Raw genomic sequence first — 20,238 nt, forward strand, 5'->3', positions numbered from 1 at the left:
TTGCCATGTAAGAATTAAAGATATGCAGTGTGGCAACTCAAATAATTCACAGACACTGGATATTATTATTAATGAATGAACTGCTGTATGAAAACCTATCCACATAAAACTTGCAACCACCGAGCACACCAAACCAATAGGTGCGAGATTGAAATACCCAAAATCACTAGTAATTAACTTTGTTATATTAATACAAGAAAAAATAATTTTATACAGTATTGTAATAATGGTAAACAAAATAATTTTATTAATTGCAGTTCTATGAGACAAACAGTGGTGTATTAAGGTATTCGAAATGGAGGGAGCCCAGGGTAAGACTTTCCCAGATGGGGGTCTAGAAAATTTATGATTAAGGCACCTCTAGATGACCGGAAACGGCCCCCCTGACTTAATTTTGAATATAATTATCCATTTTTCTCCATTTTTTGTACAAATTTTGAAAAATTTAGGGGAACCCAAGCTTCCCCCCCCCCCGCACCTTTGAATCTGCCACTGTCAAATACGAGCACAATATTCCAATCATAAATACCACCATTAAATTTTCAAAACACCAATATACAATGATAAATCAGAGATAGTGAAAATTACTAATGTTGCTTTATAGCATTAATTTCATTTTGAGAAAGGTATTTCAGTGTATTTATATTATAATATAGCTTATTAAATTGTTGAAAATGTACAAAAGCAATCAGTAATTAAAACTCTTTTTAGCTTAAAAAAATTAAATCACTTAACAGCTGGTGGACAATTGAAAGTTGAATTGGGTAAAATGTTATACCTTTGTATGCTCCTCACACATAATTTGGGAGTTTACTACCATCATAAAATTATATTGTAAATCTTAAATTTTGATGGTAGCGTTGTTGATTTATCTGAAATTTTTATACACCTGTTTTAAAAGATGGGAATTATTGAGAGCTGATCTTTAGAAAAATACTTGTTTTTCACTCAGAGCCACTACAGGTCCCACCTCTCTGTGCTAGAGCTTGGCAATAGTGGTTCAAGAGTGCGACTATTCCAGTTTGACCATCAACAACTTATCAGTTATAATTTGATAGCCATCTCCCAACCAAGCGTTTTTTTGAAATCCTACATCTACAACTACAAGAATTTAAAGCCTATACATTCCATATAAAAACTGTTTTACACTTGCTAACTTCAAAAGAATTAACATTTCAAAAAGGCATTCAAGCATAATGCTGAAAGAAATTAAATTTATTTATTAAATTTGATTGATGAAACACCATTTACAAAGCAAATGTTGGTGGAACATTGCAGTGAATTCTGCTTGTTCTTATTCCTTGATTTAGAAAAAAAAAGTTGTAATATCGTTTCTTTTTTTAATACTATGAATTTCCTCCTAATATGCTCATCTGGAAAAAAAAAACCATTTAAAGATATACTGTCTGTCATTGGCAGACAGTGCATCTTTATGAATACCAGAATCTATGGTTTTGTAAATGAATAAACCTTCTTGAGATGAGTTGTACAATTCAAACACTGTATCACTAATTAAGTCTGTATATAATTGATAAATACTTATAATACTTTATATACGGTAATTCATTTTGTTTCAAATGTTACAGAATACTTACAGCTACTGAACTCTTTAAAAATGTCCATTGCCTATATTACCATATTGCACTAACTACTCTTATAAATACTTACCAAATATTAGCACTAGTCTTTTTTTTTGGACAATCTATTTTGTGACACACTTAAGCAGTAAAATGTTTGTTTCATATTTCCTAAATAACATAAATGTTTAGGCCATACCTACACTGAATGCAATAAATATTACTGTACTGCTAGAAATATCAATAAATTAGTTTAATTTACTGTGTTTTATCAGATTTATAAAATTTTGAATATAATATATCAAAATCCTTAAGCTACTGTTAAACTAGTAAAATTGTATTTTCCAAATGATCCTAAATATCTATGTTTCCTATACTTTTTTTTCAATGATTTACTGATTAGGCCAAAAAAAAATTAATTGCTGGTTTGACGTCCCCACACTCATTATACTTTACAGCCTTCTGAAAAAAACTACTATTTGCTATATTTTTAAAATAACAATCACTTTCCATGGAAAATAAATATAATGATGATCTGATAGTTGTTGCCAATGCCTTAAGAAGAAGTGGAAACATATAATGGCAGAATGCATTACAAATTCATTTTAGGCCAAGTTAAAATAAAAAGTAGTTTCTCGTCCTAATATTTTGAAAAAAGGGAGAATCGGCATTTTTCTTCTTTTTTTTACTCCAAGATGGCAAATCCAAGATGGTTGATGGGAAACAGTTACTACTTTCTCACTTTTACCAAGTAGACACATTGAAAGCAAATAAAAGAAGCACTAGACATGATTCATACTGCACCATATGTATCCCAAACCACGAACGATCGAGAGAAGAATTTTACTGATGTCAGTTAGCCAGATTTTTGTGCATTTTGTAAAAGAAGGAAAATAATAATAAAAAAAACCAAAAAAATTGGTGAGGCTGAGAAAGTGGATGCGCGAGGGGACGAGAAACTAGTATTTTTTTTTTATTTGGCCTTACTTCTTTTATGAAAAAAGACCATAAAATTATTTTTGCTTACCACTAGTATATAGGAAACTTAATAGCATTAGTAAATATCCTCATCAAAAAATAATTTCAAATCCCGGACGAGAAAAAAATGTAATTTTATTTGACCTTAATACTAGCACAGTGATTTCTTAATCATATTTATTGTTCCAATTTTTCACAATAACCATCCTATTCAAATTTTTACAACTAATTTATTGCCTGGCACACGCTATATCCGGCCGTCAGCCAACAAATTTGTACGCACTTTATGCGAGCTCTGCTGATTAAGTATTTCTCAAAGCATTTAGTGTCTGTTGCATGCACTGTACAATTATCGTAATCAAAAATTTAATTAAAATGAATTAGCACAACATAACAGGTGTCTATAAAAGTAGAAGTAGTAGTGCAATGCACTACATTATATGGCAAAACAAAATTGTTATGCTGCCCAAACACACTGGCATTGCGAAATCAGTCAGAGGCGTTCCAGAAATTCCCTGACGAGGGTCCCAAGATCCCCCACATGGTGTTCAGCCCCACCATAATTTGGGGCAGATGTGAGCAAGGTTTAAGAAAACCTGAAAATGGTATCCTTGGACTGTGAAAATGCTTTTTTAAAAGTGGTTTTTCTCAATGAAATGATTTCTTCACCAACATAGAGTCTAATGTTCCCCAACTGGGTCTTATGACCCGGGAGGCGGCGCACCATAGACCACCCCTCCCCCGATGCTGCCGCTGCTCAGTGGTATTATTATTTTTGAACATTTAAAAAAATATTTTAGATGGCCTCTCTTTAACAACACAATTTTTGTTTTTGGCTTAATATACTGTAGCGCCCTCTACATTGATCTTATAAATGTAGTGCAAAAATACAACTTTGTCTTGTAACTAACACATAAAACCAATTAAATTCATAATTAAAATTTCTTCATAAAAAGTCAATTTAGTATTCATCCATACAAAATAAAATAAAAATTTCAGTACTAAATAGTCTATATATAGTATTATAACTTTTATATTAATTTAATTGAATACCTTTCATAAATTTGTATGTAAAAACATCGTCAAAGTGTTGATAGAAAACTGAAATGTCATTGATAAAGTTTGAAATATGACAATATGGCAAAGATACATGAACAAGCTTGGATGAATACTACCGTACATACATCCATATAAAATCATTTCCAAAATTAAATTTCTTACTCTATATTTACAATTTTCACTTTTATCATACCAAGACACCATCAAGAACATGACAATTATTGTTTACCATCAAAGTGGATGGTAACGGGAATTCTCTGTTGTGACTTTATTATAAACTCGTGCCGAATCCATCAGGTATGCATCGTCAAGGTAAAGGACATCAGCGTCGATCGTCTGTAAGTCGTTAAACAGCGTGTCATCTTCATCGCGACGTAATTCAATCGTCCATAGTGGACTACGAAAGAAACGCCTTCTGGGCTTAACCCAACAATGGTAAACGAGCAGTACCGCAGCGATGATGAAAATAATGGTAAGTGATAGCACCGCACCAAGAACCACTGCTAGACTTCTTTTTGATGAAATATCAGTGGTAGGTGGAGCGGTGTTTCCTGAGTAGTTTGTTAACGGTTTGGGATTAATTGTCCTTGAATGTGGTGTACTCGAAAGTGAAATCTCCTGCTGTACTCTTGTTGATACACTACTGGTAGGATACGATGTACCAATGGTTGGTGATAATGTTGGTTGTAAAGATGAAGTAACCGTTTTTACTGTTTTAGTGCCAAGTCTTTGCATGGTTGGTGAATTTGTGTCATGTGATATTGATATCGTTTCCTTGGTTACTGTTTCAACCGATGGTTCTAAAAAAAAAAAAGACAAAAATATTTACATTACTGTACTATACACCAATGTTTACAGCTAGGAATAAAGAATTTAGAATAGATAAGTAATAATGTATCAAAAGAAATGTTTTTAAAAGAACTAACAGATTTCAATGTTTTAAAATTGAAAATAGATTAGTTTAATGGTAAAAATGCATTTATTAGAATATCAAAGCTACTTAGAAGAATAAATGCTGGTGAAACAAACAATAGGTTGTTTTAATAATTGCATAAGGCAACAGATGTCAACACAAATCATGCACATACTCTTCTTTAAGTTGGATTTGTAACTAATCTATAAATACTGTATACCATAGCCTTCCCTTCTTTATGCTTAATCATTATTGTTATGGTTTCCCTTGGCAAAAGCCCAAGGTATCATTTGAAGAAGTATCTCAGTTGTCTTATAAATACTCACTGGAAAAAAAGTATTTAGAAATTGCCTTTTGATTGCCATACCTACAAATTGATAGCATATCCCTAGTACATATGCTATGGAAGTGGTTTAGCGCAGCAGGAACATTTTGGTTTCCCGGCCTTGAGGTTAGGGTTTCAATCCCTCCCTGTATATTTCAATTGTGTCCTTGGCCAAGGCACTTATCTGCATTGCTTCTCTCCACCCAAAAGCATAAGTGGGTACCTGGTAGGGTATGCCAAAATGCGCTGATGTACCTGCTGTACTGTCATGGAATACAGGCCTGTAGCCAGGTTCTTCCAAGGGGGGTGTTTTCTGGGCGTGAGGTCCACAGTCGAAGCCCCAGTGGGGTCGGCAAAACCCCCAAAGCAAGAGGATTTTTGTGCTTTATGGGTCTAAATACTGCTATAAAAGCAGATATGTTTGAAAATGTCTGTGTCTGGGTGGGTCTGCAGTGCATTAGTTGGGTTGGAGGACTTATTTGGGAAATTTAAAGAGGGGGTTTCACCAGAAAAGAGAGGGGTTTGCTACAAAAGAGGGGTTCTCCCGAACCATAAAACTCCCCCTGGATACGGGCCTGGAATACTCCATCAGGGAGCATGAGTTTGTGTTCAATAGGCAATTACCGGGGTAATGATACGTGAAGTGCATAGAGGGCTTAACAATATGCGCTATGTAAGTCTACCATTATCATTATTATCATTATTAATTAAAAATGATTACTTTTTTATTTATGAATGGGCTTTTGTGTTCAAGGGGACCTCTGTGTGAAATGTTGATTAAAATTAAAGGTGGGGAGAAGGAGTTGGCTTTAGGAACTACAGTAAACGTATTTAATTCATACAGTACCTTTGTAATTGTACCTGTAATACAAATTTAGCATTCAGCTTGTACACCCAATATGTATGTATGGCAAATACAAAGTAAAAAAAAATATTGAAATTTACAAAACTATTTTCAAAATCTACCCAACTTAATCATTTTTTTAATAGCCCACCGATAATATTGAATACTTAAGTACACCGTGTGTAACTAATACTATACATTAAAGTACAGTACTCCCTTTTCTGTCCTCTTTTTTTAATCTTCCACCAAAAATTGTTTTAATTATCTTTCTCTATTCACTTTCATGGCACTTGCAAATTCCAGCAGACCATTCTAGCATTGACTTTAGCAAAGGAACAAAACATGTTTTTTAAAATCTTTTGGAGAAGATAGTCTCTCAAAAAGGTGTTACAATGCAAACTTTTAGCCTTGAGGTGAGCACTGTCATTCAACTCTCAGATTGATGTCAAACAAATAAACCACCCAGTCACAAAACCTAAAATCCAAAAGTGAATAACTTTGCAGGTACTATATCTCCTACCAAAACAACTGCTAAGAAGATAAACAAAAAAAAAAAAACAACAAAAAAACAGATTGTAACCAGACACAAAGACAAATTAAATGCTAATATTCAGCTATTATAGTATTAGAACCAGTATGAATCTCAGCTGCATTTACAAGATGTACTGCACTAATTCGTTGATTACATATAATACTTTACATTCATCCTTTTCATCATAAAGAGTACGGTAACTTTCACAATAGGCCTATTTGATTCTTGGCAGAAAAAAGCGCTTCTTTCGCAAGTCATTGTATTGGTCCACATGCCTTAATTTTCCTGCAGTGATCAATGCTGGTATACTAGGTGCCCATTCTTTTGGGCGGAGAGAAGCAATGTAAATGAGATGGATAAAACCCCGACCTCAAGATGGGGAAACTAAACCATTCCCGCTGCTGCAAGTGGTTGAAACATAAAATAAACAATAAAAATATTGAATAACATGAATGAGACGTAGACATAGGCCTATTCTCTATCATACAGTAAGTTCCAATACTGAGTTTTTAGTTATTGGTTCATTTGAATTCATACAGTACTTCTTTGAAATGTTTGTTTTCATAAAATGATCATGAAATTTGGTTAAATAAAGTGCAATAAAATACTTACCATTGCAAAGGGAACTGACGGAGGAGCTATTGCAAGGCATACAACGGTCATTAACCTGGTAGTATCCAGGTAAACACAGTTCACAATGATCACCTGTTGTTGAGTGTTGGCAATTAATACAAATACCTAAAAGACAAAGTATGCATTGTGTGTAATAAAATTACATTGTGTCCTAGAGAACTCTCATGTAAGGACTATAGCAGGGACAATAGCCCTACTACATTAACAATAGAAACCCTATTATGTTATATGTTACTAAATGATGATTATTCCACATCACATGGCAAAAAACAGGAACGATAATTAATATTGCTGTATGCATGATGAAGTTTCTAATTAGTGTTCTTTTGCACAGTACTTAAATTAAACATGTTAAAACCATTGAAACCATAATGTTGTGGTTGCACCTAGATTCTTATGTCTCAACCTGCCATGCTCAAGATGGTCTCTGTTCATTTGATGAGCCCAATCACAGTTTTTATATCCGCCCAGGGCCTCCTTAAATACGGCCGACTCAAACAGACCGTTACTTTCGCAGTTAATATTTTGTTGGCTCAGGTTCCACTGTAAATGTTCACACTTCCTCCTTTGAACCGGGTTTTGTGGGTAATGTTGGATGTCAAAATTGACCACTATCAAAGCGACCTTGGCGACCTACAGTAGTATGTGTGAATGTTCGCAGTGAGACCCTAAGCTGACCTAAAGTATTAATTGCAAACGGAACAGTCGTTTTGAGTTGGCAGTAATTAAGGCGGCCCTGTACCTACTTAACAATGTAATGTAGTTTGATTTATATAGCAATTTATACCAAAACGGTCTCAAAGCGCTCGAGGTGTAGATAACTGTGATTGGGCTCTTATAGATAGTGAGGACTAGACTTAGGTTGGAGGAGATTTTATGTTACATCCAACCAATCAGAATTAGGAATTGGTTAAAAACTGAAGTGCAATAATAGCAACTGCCTAAAAATAAATACTGTAAATAAAACCAACCACACACACACACACACCCACCCACACAAAATATAATACAGTATCAGGTAGTCATATACAGTAATCTGAACTTTATAGTTGATGGTCTTATCACAGGTTAGAACCTAAAATCAACACCCAGGGTTACCTATCAATAAGTCACTGATAATTGCAATGGTACCTTACTGGCACTGCATAGAATGAACTTTACTCTGATTAACAAAATGAAAATTACGATTTGACATTTTAACCTTCATTGGGTCATCAGACGCTAGCAATGGTAAGACCAGACTTTTTTTATACCATGTTTAGCAAACCCACTGCCCGCCAATAATGATGATTTTAAATAAAAATTAAATTTTAGTTTTGGCAAATTACCGCACACCAAGAAGACATGTCGGCAAGGGGATACCATATTAGAAGACATGTGGGCGAGGATGATAAAGTATTAATCATCTTTTATTGGGCCTAATATAAATGCTATTTTTTTTACAGAGGTTTTCTACAGACGACAACTGTTCTACAGAAAACCACTAGAATTTCCTTTTCTTAAATGTCTGAACCACTAGTTTTTTTTATAAGCTTTCAGACAGAGGTAGTACATACAGAAAAACCGCTAAAATCATTCTTTCATTCTAACTTCAAAATCACTGACTTTTCTACAGCCTCAGTCCACCACTAACAATACAGTAACCCAGCCTATGGATTCTTGTGGTTTTCATTAAATATCATTTTCTTTCTCATTGAGCCTCATTTGCACATACATGAAAACATACAAAATAGGTATAAACTCCATTCTTAGTAGGTAGGCTAGGTAATGAAAACAAAGGAATTGCTTGTGCTAAGACCACTTTGTATAATCACTTAACTATAAATATCCATATTACAAACAACAATGATTCAACACTTTTCTTATTTAAACATTTCTCAACGTTTACATACTTATCTATGTTTGCTTGTAATATTATGCGTCATCTCCAAGTTTACACAAACATGTTTTATATACTTGCAACAAGTTATAATGAAATATTATCAGTTTCTAGTTAGTAATCACTAAGGCAAGATTATTTTTATTCCTTGTTTCACATACTTTATTTTTTTTAAGATCATCGGAGGAGGGTGGAATAAAAATAAAAATAAAATTTTTTATTTAGCAAATAGTTTTGCCAAAAACATCCAGATGGAGAAGAAAATAAAAATAAAATTTTATTGGTGAATGTAAAATAGGATGGTTAAATGCTTCAAATTTATATAATTAGGAAGAAATATACATATTTTATCTTTGGAGATTTCATGGCAGTGGAGGGCTTAATTAAAATAAAGAAAAACTTCAATTTTTTTTTGGAAATCTCTAATTTTTTTATGGGGGCGGGTGTGCTAATTGGCCCAAAATAAAATTTTATTTTTATTCGAAATCATCAATATTTGCAGTCAGCGGGTTTGCCATTCTCCTGCAGTTTAAATACCGGTACCTTGACAAGCAGTCCTTTTATATAGGTTTTTCATAAATGGGAATGCATATTCAGATTGGAGATTACAATGTGGAAAAAATGTTTAAAATTCATATATTTAAAACTTAAAAGCATAAGTATGTCCTTTTTTAGTGGATTCTCTGGTTTTTTAATAAACCAGTTTTCATTTTTCTTTATCCCCACCTCCATGCCACCATCATTATGTGGTTCTATTTTTAGAAAAAAAATTACAGTATTGTCTGTACTACCTCAAGGTCAAATTTTCTTCCATCATTATCAACTACCAAATAGAATTTTCAAGGTCAAAGAAAAATACTCTTTCTGAAATTACATTTTCATAGTTTCCAGAAAATAATTTACATTTTTTTTTTAAAAAGATGACTATTACATAAATCAATGTATTACTGTATTAATATTGTTTCTTTGGATTAATATCAATTAATATAATAAATAAAACAGACAATTTTTATTGGAAAATGATACAACTGCTTGTTATCACAAATATCATATACTATAATGTGCTACAGGATGTGTAATTAATCTGCATAGTGTAATCTTCAACAAAACACATTGGAAAACCTCTTATAAGGCCAAATAAAAAAAATTTACTAGATTCTCGTCCCTTCACGCATAATTTTTCTCTGCCTCCCCAAATCTGTTCATTTAAAAAATTTCCTTTATTTTACGAAATGTATGTAAATCCGGCTAACACATCAGTAAAATTCCTTATTTGATCGTTCATGGTTGGGGATACATATGGTGCAGTATGAATCATGTCTAGAGCTTCTTTTATTTGCTTTCAATGTGTCTACTTGGTAAAAGTGAGAAAGTAGTAGCTGTTTCCCATCAACCAATTTGGATTTGCCATCTCGATGTCAAAAAAAAAAAAGAAAAGAAAAACAAAAGTGACCTCATTCTCCTTTTTTCAAAATATTAAGATGAGAAACTACTTTTTTTTTTACTTGGCCTAAGGAAAACCCCAGCAGATGACCATAAACAATAAAAGCTATTGGTCTCTCCAATATACAGTAATACACCCTGAACCAATTTTTCTGAAAGTACAGTATAGATGCGACGGCGCTGGATTTCCCTGATGGCAGGGCAACGTCCCCGACAAGCAGGGCAAGAATTGAACTTTGGCACTACGCGCCATCTTATATTTTTTTTTTTATAAATAAGCCACTAGATGCTCATATACTGGGCATCTTGACTTACTGATGGTGTTTTTTGTATCTCATCAGCATCACAACTATCAAGTCACTACAGAGTTTGCGAGTGGGCGGGGGTGGATACTGAGACCGAATAAAAAAGGCCAAGTAAAATTAAATGTAAAAGTTTTCCATCCAGGATTTGAAATTATTTTTTGGTGAGGGTATTTACTATTTAAAAATAGCAAAATATTAAATTTTTTAATGAGGCTCCAAACTTTGATGAGAGTGCAGACCGTGACGTGAAACTGCCAATTAATTTTGGTTGGCCTTAAAGTTCTATTGTGTAAAGAGGAATGGTCTGGTGTTTAAACAATTCAGAAGTACAAGGTTGAGTTTGTCCACCGCGGCCCAACAGATTGGCTCCGACGACAGCTAAAATGGTAGAATTTACCTGGGGTTACTCTACTGTATATGCTGCAATATTTTTAGTGATTCTAAGGGGCTATTAAAATCCTTGATTCGGAGCAATGCTTGTAGAGTAGGAGTTCATCTAGTGCTCATCCAAAATGAGAATTTTTTTTCCTACCATGAAATATTCATGTTTCATTAATCCGGGACACTATAAACATGCATGACTATGTAATAAAAATGTAATGGATATGTTATGTTATGTTATGGATATGTAACATTGATCAGTAATTTTGATTCCTACTGAACAGAGGACTAGAATCTTACTGCATACAGTACATTCATGTCATAGAATACATGGAAAGGAGGAAACACGGCTGCTGCTTGTGTAATCTCACATCTTAATGGCCTTGGTACAGTACTGTAGTGCAGCCTATTATTACAGACTAATATCTAATGTTAATGAGGCAATATTATAATCCAAACAATAATGTAATCACAATCTGCGGTATCACATGATGTTGCTTGTTTTTTTTTGTTTTTTTTTTGTTTAAGTTGGAAATATATCTTTTATTATTTATCATGCCTTTGAGATACTAAGTGTAAATTTAGCTGCAACATGAAAAACCAGAGGATCCACTAATTAGTCTTAAATAAAACAAAAAGACAGTAACTCCGAAAATTTTTGAATCTCAAAATGTCTCTGTCTCTTTTCGGAGTTACTGCCTTTTGTTTTATTAGATGTTACTATACCTATATCAACACGTCATTCATTACACAAGACATAAATTCCTAATACTAGTATGCAATTTTTCTATTCCATATTGGATCATGATCACACTTGTTATCTCTGATAATTATATACTACATTGTATCTGACTGCTAATTGGTTAATTGTGAGACCTTTGCTAAATATGTATGCATTAGCTCTTTTCTATTTTGTTTTCAATTGTTTACTTCACACACCTGATGAAGCTGGCATTGACTGCCAGCGAAAGCTTGTGTTGAATAAATTACATCAAAGTTAGTCTCAGAGTGCTGCCTTTTATAATCTGTGTATATTGGATCATAACAGCAAAAGCATTTCAGCCTATCAATTGCTTGTGGAGCTACAGGACTAGCCTATCTTTATGGCCTGACCTTAGATTATTCTTTCTCACACGAGAAACACCCCTCGAAAAAGTAGAATCAAGCATTTCCATTTGCTGCATGACTACTGCTTTGATTGGAAGAGTAAAAAATTAGGGGTTCAACTACATACCACTTTACAAGGTCAATTATTACTTGGTTCTACTTTCATTAAGGATGATTTAATTAGGAAATGACTAACTAACAGTTCAATAAATCTGTACACAATCAAGTTATTAAAAAACCATTCGAAACCCAGTACAAAAATATTTTTTCCCTTAATTTGTACAAAATACATGAAATCATATCACAAGATCTTGGATGTTTTAGGGATATAATTTTGTAGTCATACAACAGCGACAATCACAGAAGATATATTAATCCATTTGGATCACGCTTTCATTCTTCAAGTTAAACCATGCTTCTATTTGAAATATTTGAATATTTTAACAGTTCATAAAGAAATTATATCCCAGGCCATAGTATAAGCCTAAAACCGGGCATTACTGTGTCATACGACAGTCGTACAACTATTGGCCAATTAATCCAACTTTACTCCCTGGGAGCACTAGATCACACACTGATTCCTGCTGACTATCGGTAGCAGTCTAAATGGATCATTAATATAAAAACAATTTGTTGAATGTGCGTTGTGGCGTTCTCCATAAAAGCGTGTTGGCCGACAATCGTTGGACGCATTGAGTGCCTGGCCTAACAGTTAGTCAGACCATAACGATACTGCACTTGCGTACATCTTTACATACCTGTTCTATTGCACTTCTGTGTTTTGCCATTACACTGGCATTCTTGACAGGTCAAATTAAAATGATAGAATCCATCAGCACACTTGTCACATTTATCGCCAGTTGTGTTACCATGGCAATTACAAACACCATACCTGACGAAGTAGATCATAAATCAGTATTATAATACTAGAAATTGCAAATTGCAAGTGAAGTGCTGCGAAGTACAACTGCATATAAATGTTCTTCGAACAAAATTATTTATGCGAGTCAAGTGAAAATAATGAATAATAAAAATATAACAAATAATATGAGACATGACCCATTGTCTATATTAGAACACTTCTCATTTCGTAAACAAAGTCGTAATTTTTCATTTTTGTCAAAAGTGTCTATAGTGGTGAATTATGGTTTAGGTTTTTTTTAAATAAAGTTTCAAAAATTTCTATGTATGTGGAAAATGTAGTTGATTACCAAAGGTTACAATTTTTATTTTGAAGACTGCATGGTCTAGGAAGTGTACATTTTTTTATGGGGCAAGTACATTTTTTTATGGGGCAAGTTTCCAAGGGCGGGTTTTCTAGGGGCGAGTTGACTGCCAAAGTGCAAGCCAGTGTGTTATTTGATCACAAGTGCAAGACATCGCAAGTGTGAGCCAGCGAGCCATGACGTCACGACAATAGATACGAGACGTTACTTGAGTTGTGCGAGGTATCGGCTGAGATTTGTGGAGTACAATTCAAAAAACAACTATAGGTGTAATAATGAATTATTGTGATGTTAAATAGACAATGTTAGCTATCAAGGAGCGACGTTGTTTTTCATTGGGACTTTCGTCCCTTCAAGGCTAGGCCTATACCATCCTAGCTAGTCTAGGCCTAGAGTAAAATAAGGCTAGCGCGACATGCGGATGTTGGTACGTGTTGGTTAGTCTACAAACGTCGCCTAAAGTAATTGATTTTACCCGGCAGAACGAAAGAAGGAAACTCCGCTTTTCAGTCGTCTTAGGCCCTTGTTTTTTGACAAACAATGACCTTTCAGAGGACAAATTGCTGTCAAGAATATGAATTCGCAGCAATTATCTCCAAAATGTTATTCAATGTATGAAAAGACTATAACAGTTATAAATAAAGTCATTCATCAGTGTTCAAAATATAGTTATTTTTACCATAGAGGCCGTGGAGATCCTTTGGTCCCCGGTTCTATCCCCTTCGCTGCTCTGCTTGACATTTCAGCTGGAGGGCTGAAATGTAAGTTACGATATCGCACTGTCTTTCAGATGGTGTTTAAGCTGTTGGTCCTTTGTGCATTATGGACAATGTGCACGTTAAAGAACGCAGTACACTCTTTGGAAAAGAGTAGGGGATCATCTCCCGGTGTACTGCTCAATCACCACCAGAAGGACCCCACCAGAAATAAGTCTACTTCAGACTCTTGTAGGTTATCCTTGGTGTTTACACCCAATAAATCCATCCACCCAAGAGAAGGGCAGGGTAAAAGATATCAGTGCTTGGGCCTACTTTAAGTGCTTATTCCATCAGATATGGTAGACACACAATGGACTTTTTTGCTAAGCCCCATGCACCTCCTTGGATATTGTTGCTAAGGTCCCAGAACCTTTGTTGTTTGTAGGACTGTCAGGGCTTTGAATTTCTTCGCAATGCTCCATCAGCAAATAGTTGCTGTGAGCTATGGCTTTACTACAGCAATTTATTCTTCTTCTACAGCAACATGCTTCGTAAATATTTTAAGAATAGGCCTATTCTATAAACGAAAATGTATAATCCATTGCTAGGCCCTAGGCCTGGTGACTCGACAGCAAAAAGCTTGCTGTTGAGGGGATTTACAACAGCAGAGGAAGACTCTTTCTACAGAAATTGCTGTCAATGCTGTGGGGAAATTAAAAACACTGACTGTACTGTAGGACACACGCGTATTCCTAGCACTATTCGGATTGATCAATTGCTATGGTTCATTGCCACTCTGGAAATGTGCATTGTTGCTCAATAATCAATGACAATTATATTTTTTTATATATACCAGGATATTGCACAGAAACACATGCATCTTGATAGTGGGAAAGTGGAAATATTACTGTATTTGTTTTTTTAAAGGAAAGCTTACTCATCACAAGTGTTGTTGGAAGCTCCATGGACATCACAAGCACATGGCTGGCAAGGTGATGAAGAATTGAGACGAAAGAAACTTTGAGCACACTGGTGGCATAGCTGACCTGTATATCCTTCCACACACTCACATGTTGTAGTCTTGTTTGTACAATTGGAGACGTTTATAGTGCCTTCCGAATCACAAATACAACCTATAATAAATGAATTAAAATATATTCTGAATAAACCTTTAAAGTGGTTAATTGTATTATAAAGCGCAAACTACGCCCATGCTTCCCCACCTAAACGCCAAATTATTAGAATGGTTGGGGTTACTGTGGGAAATCCTAACTTGTATTCCAAAGAAAAATGGAGTGGGGAATTAAATAATTATGACAGTTTATCTATTTTTAAATACAAATAGACATCAATTTTCTATTTCCCTATAATCATATATCATCTCTATAATAAAAGAAACAAGACAGAATTAAATAATGTTCAAAGAATGAATTTATATCAGCAAGGATATCATAACATTTAAAAATAATGATTTGTAAAGCGCAAACATCACCACCAAAATATAAAAAAGAACAACAGTAGAAAACAAGCAAGAATCACAGACATCACAACAAAATTTAATCAACTATGAAAATCAATAATTAAAAAAATATTTGTTAAAATCATTAATTATGATTAATTTAATTTGTATTTTTGTCATTATTGAAAGTTACATGTGTAAGTTAGGTTTATTGCAAATATAATTAAATTCGGCCCACACTAGAAATCATTATTTTATTACCTTAATACCTTCACATTTTTACCATAGTTATACCATCTTATTATTCTAAATACCAGCAAATATTCCTAATTTACATAAAAATATACCTTCAATAATTAATAACATTTATACCATTAACAGGTCAATTTTTACAAATTTAAAGTAAATGCAAAATCATTTGCATTTTAATATTGGTGTTTATATTACAATACTTATGGCCTGGGAATTCAACTTGTATCATTATTCAAATAGAAAAACTGTTTAAAATTATCCACAAAAATAGCTGATCACCTGTTTTGGTAATGGAAGGAATTCATGAATTTTTCACTAGATCAATTTTTGTTCCATCCATACCTACCAAATCTTTGGGAAAATTCTTCCATGGTAAATTAATTGTAAGCATGACCATGACATGGACATATTCCACTCAAAAATTACAAGAAGCCAATCATAGAATATAGTTCCAACATGGAACTATATTCAAGGAAAGACAAGTCTCCGATACCGAGCATCAATGCTCTGGAATGACATTCTAGTATTAATGTTTGAAACTAAATTACAAAAACTATAGATTAAGTTGATTTTCAAAACCTTTTATATCATATTCTATTTTTGTGCATTGAAATTTGTTTTTTTTACTTGTTTATAATTTTCTTCATTTTCTTGTAAATTTTAATTTACAGATGGCAAAGACAAGCCAAACCAGTCACCATCGCAAATATCTATCTTGTGTTATAAACACAGAGATAAATACCAACGTACTCGCGCGAATAAGCGCCCGGGTGCTTAAGATATTTTTTGCACTTTTTGAGGGTCGCTTTATTCAAACGGGGCGCTCATTCAAACAGAGTGGAAACTGATAGGGCGCTTTAGGGAATATATTAAAATCGAGGGGTTCTTTAAATGAGAACTTATTAAATCCAAGAGGCACTTTTTGAATGATATGATTTCGGGCATTTCCCATGCAGAAACTATCATCAAATCCTTTAAAAAAGTGTTGTTTTACATTGAAAATGAGGAAAATAACAGCATAGCATGATGAAATGTATAGATATATAAAAGTAAGTTTAGTCCAATAAAAATAGATTTTTGAAAATTTGACATTTCAACACGTTTTGGCCATTTTCTCTGAAACACGATTTGCGACAAGTTATTTTTCTCCATTTTGCACAAGAAAATTTGGTGTCTGATGTAAGGCATTGCCATTCTAGGCCTACAGTACTGTAAGTTCATTACAATATATTGAATCGATGCGGTTATTTTTTATTCAGTCTTTTGAATACCCTTTGAAAAATGAATAGCGAGACAGGCTTAATTGCAAGCATTGCAATTTAATATGTTAATTTTGGTCACAGGAGGAAAAAACATTTTAAAAAACCCACTTTTTTGTATCCACCCTTCCTATACAATTTTTAGCATTAAAGAGCAAACAAACAATTTATTTTTTTAGGCCTTGTATCAATTTAAAGGCAATACAGGATTAGTTACAATGCAAGACATAATTATAATTCTAATTCTTTCAGTTATAGCAGTAGTATCGATCTTCAACACACCAAAAATTATATTATACTGTACAAGGTTAATATTATTACCATAAACATGAAATTTGATTCAGCTGCCTTCATGATGGCTGAAACGTCTATCTATCGTCTTATCTGTACTGTATGTTAATACTGTATTGACAGATTCCTCCATTAGATAGCAATTAAAGTAATGAATATTTATGAGACACTATACCTACAAATTAATTTTTATTTCCCTTTGTTGTTTCAGCTCAGGGACCTTGTAAAGGAACATGCCCTTTGTCGTAGCTTTCCATTTCCCTCTTGGCACTGGGCCCTTGCCTTGGCCACCCCTCTCCTTAATGCCTTATCTTTAATGTATTGTCTTTATATTGAATGCACCTCAAAATCAAAGTGCCATTTACTGCCGAATGCCATTTTACCACCCCAAAATTTTGAAAACCCTGCTTGCTCGGACCTAGTTTTCCCCCTTTTTGTTTCGGACCTCTGTCGGACTAAAGTATTTTAATTGTGTGAATGATACCTCAAAAACTAGCTGAAATTTGCGTGGAAAATCACTAGGAAAATTGGTCCATAATTTGGTCAAAGCTGAATTTTCGGCAGAAATTAGGTCTTTTTTTTCTGAAATGTGCAGACGGAATTCTAGGGCTAATTTTTTCACGGAGGATATATTCCCTATGCAGGCCTTACTTTACAAAATCTGGTTAAAGTGAACAATTAAAACCTGAAAGCAAAGTAAAGATCGAAGCTGCTAATATTAGGCAAGTACTACCATGACATTATAAAATGGTAACAGCCTAAAGCCTACTACTACTACTAACTAACTAGACTAGGCTAATCTAGGCCTACTCACCTTTTGACATCGTCAATATTCTCAGTTTTTCTTTATTCAAAACAATATAAAAAACACATACATTTCATAAAATATAGCAGCTCAGTGATGCATCCACATCACAAGTTGAATTGCATTTCATGATAGCATCATTAGTTAGAAAATCGACTCCGTCAAACAAAAACAAAACATCAGAAAAAGAAAAAAGTGCGCCGCTGAAAGATTATAATAATTAATAAGCTTCACCAAATACGGTAAAGTACTGCTCGCATGGTGCACCAAATTACAAAGCTTTTCAGCAGATCAAGTATTATATTTGTGAACAACATTATGTCTATTACAAGCAATAAAGAAAACAATTTAGAAGTGGGGTTCAAAATAGTCTTAGCAAAGGAAATGCAAAGGTCTCGACGCCTGTGTACTACGCATGCGTTGTGTGGTTGGAAGTTCAAATTTTATTATGTAATTTATACCGTAATCTATAAAAAATGAAACCATGATGGTAGGCCTAAAGTACCGGTAGGCCTAAAGTACCGGTAGGCCTAAAGTACCGGTAGGCCTAAAGTACCGGTAGGCGATTTTTGAATTACCAAAACACACAGTAATTGCTGACAGAATGCCTGGGCCTAGTGTGGCTAGGTAGGACCACAGACCCGGTTTAACAGCACTAGGCCCTAGGGCCTAGGCCTACACACCCGAAACCATGGCTCCTCTAACATGTAAAATTCCTGGCCCTTTCGAGGGCTGTTACATCTACCCAAGTAAAATTTTAGGTACGTCCTGGCACTATGGGGACACAACTATGTGTATATCCCTGGCTCAGTCCCAGCTAATGCCCCGCTATTGCCCAGGTCCGGGGGAGCCGGGACTACAATTGACAAGTGCATAGGCCTAGGCCTAAACCTACAACAAACAACAGGGTACCCCATCATCATCAGCGTGTTCACTGAAACTGAATAAGTTTATTTTCAGCAGTAGTAGTGGTAGGTAATGAGTATTTGTTTGTCATGAAATTCTATTATATAGGTTGTCGGACCTGTCGAATAGCGTGTTTAGAGGATGATGGGAGTTGAAACCGTTCTATTTTTACTATGCATTTAGCCTAGGCCTAGCCTAGGCTGCTCCAATAGCCTAGGCCTTCTAAGCAAATTGGAGTGAAAAAGGTTCTCTCCTCTCACAGCTGTTCAGCCATGCGAGAAAAATAACAAATGAAGTGAAACAAAAACAGAGAGAGAGAGAGAGAGAGAGGCCTACCTTGACCCTGACATTTCACATAGATAAGTGCTACCAATATGTGACAAATCCACAAATAAAATCGCATCATTAGATATAACCATGTGTTTGTGTAGAAATTCTTAAACGATATATCTCAACGGAAATAATGTCTTCTAACGATGGATGACTAACGAAAAATGCTAGTTGTGAAATTTGCTCATTCTCAATTTCAGTTTTATGGATGCCAAAAGGCTAGTAATTGTCGGTTCTCTGGATACGGAGTCTAAAAATAATATTGGCTTACATTTTAACGTAGGTGGCGCGCTTTATATATATATATTTTCGCTTTCTTTCCCTTGAAAAGCCTCTAAAATAGACACATAGCCTCTATCGAGGTCTGTGATGAAGCCAGTGTGACCACTGCTTGGGATTTTTAATGCCACCTTGGGATCTTGGGATTTTTTGTTAACTTTTCATTAAATCTTGGGAATTTTAGAATGATATGGCATTTTTCATTTTATTTTTCAAAGAAGTGAATAGGCTATTATAATGGCCTTATAACACCACTGAGAGTTATGAATGAGGGATATATTCGTTCAAAATATAAGACCCATTGGAAGATTAGTACCGTACTTTTATTTCAATTATTTCTGATAAGGCTATTGTTTAAAACCATTTTCATCATTTCCAAAAATAATAATGAGCATATTTAAGTTAAATCTCTTGATATGTGTCCCATTGGCGGATACACTGTTTGCTTCAGCTGTACATAGGGCTGAAGTTGAGCAAAGAATTGCACCTAGATGCAGGAAATCTTGCAGCACAGTCTCATACTTGGCAAATGCCTTTCATTGTGTTTTAATTTGACAATTAAAAGTTCAATAAAATTCATCAAAAATACTTTATTCTTCCCACCAACTTACACCTCACGAAAAAAGAAGTTTAAAATCAATGCCAAGACAACTGCCCTGTCATTTTATGATAAATTTTAATTCATTTAAGACATTGATACCACCACCCTTCCTCCCGACCCCAGTGGCGCGAAGGTGAAGTTGTGGGGGGGGGGTGG

General features: G+C 34.4%; 1 protein-coding gene across 1 annotated transcript; it reads right to left on the minus strand.

The window, feature by feature from the left end:
• Positions 1–593: 593 nt before the first annotated feature.
• On the minus strand, positions 594–19,418 carry LOC117124929 (laminin subunit gamma-1-like). Its single transcript, XM_033271266.1, has 5 exons — positions 19,209–19,418; positions 14,838–15,033; positions 12,735–12,868; positions 6,841–6,996; positions 594–4,414 (listed from the first exon to the last, which is right to left on the minus strand). The coding sequence occupies exons 1-5, from the start codon at positions 19,276–19,278 to the stop codon at positions 3,846–3,848; spliced, it is 1,125 nt and encodes a 374-aa protein (XP_033127157.1). The 5' UTR covers positions 19,279–19,418; the 3' UTR covers positions 594–3,845.
• Positions 19,419–20,238: the final 820 nt, after the last annotated feature.

The sequence above is a fragment of the Anneissia japonica genome, unplaced genomic scaffold (genome assembly GCF_011630105.1).
Source record: "Anneissia japonica isolate Jap-2015-1 unplaced genomic scaffold, ASM1163010v1 scaffold8236_len642391_cov169, whole genome shotgun sequence".
In the NCBI taxonomy this organism is placed as follows: domain Eukaryota; kingdom Metazoa; phylum Echinodermata; class Crinoidea; order Comatulida; family Comatulidae; genus Anneissia; species Anneissia japonica.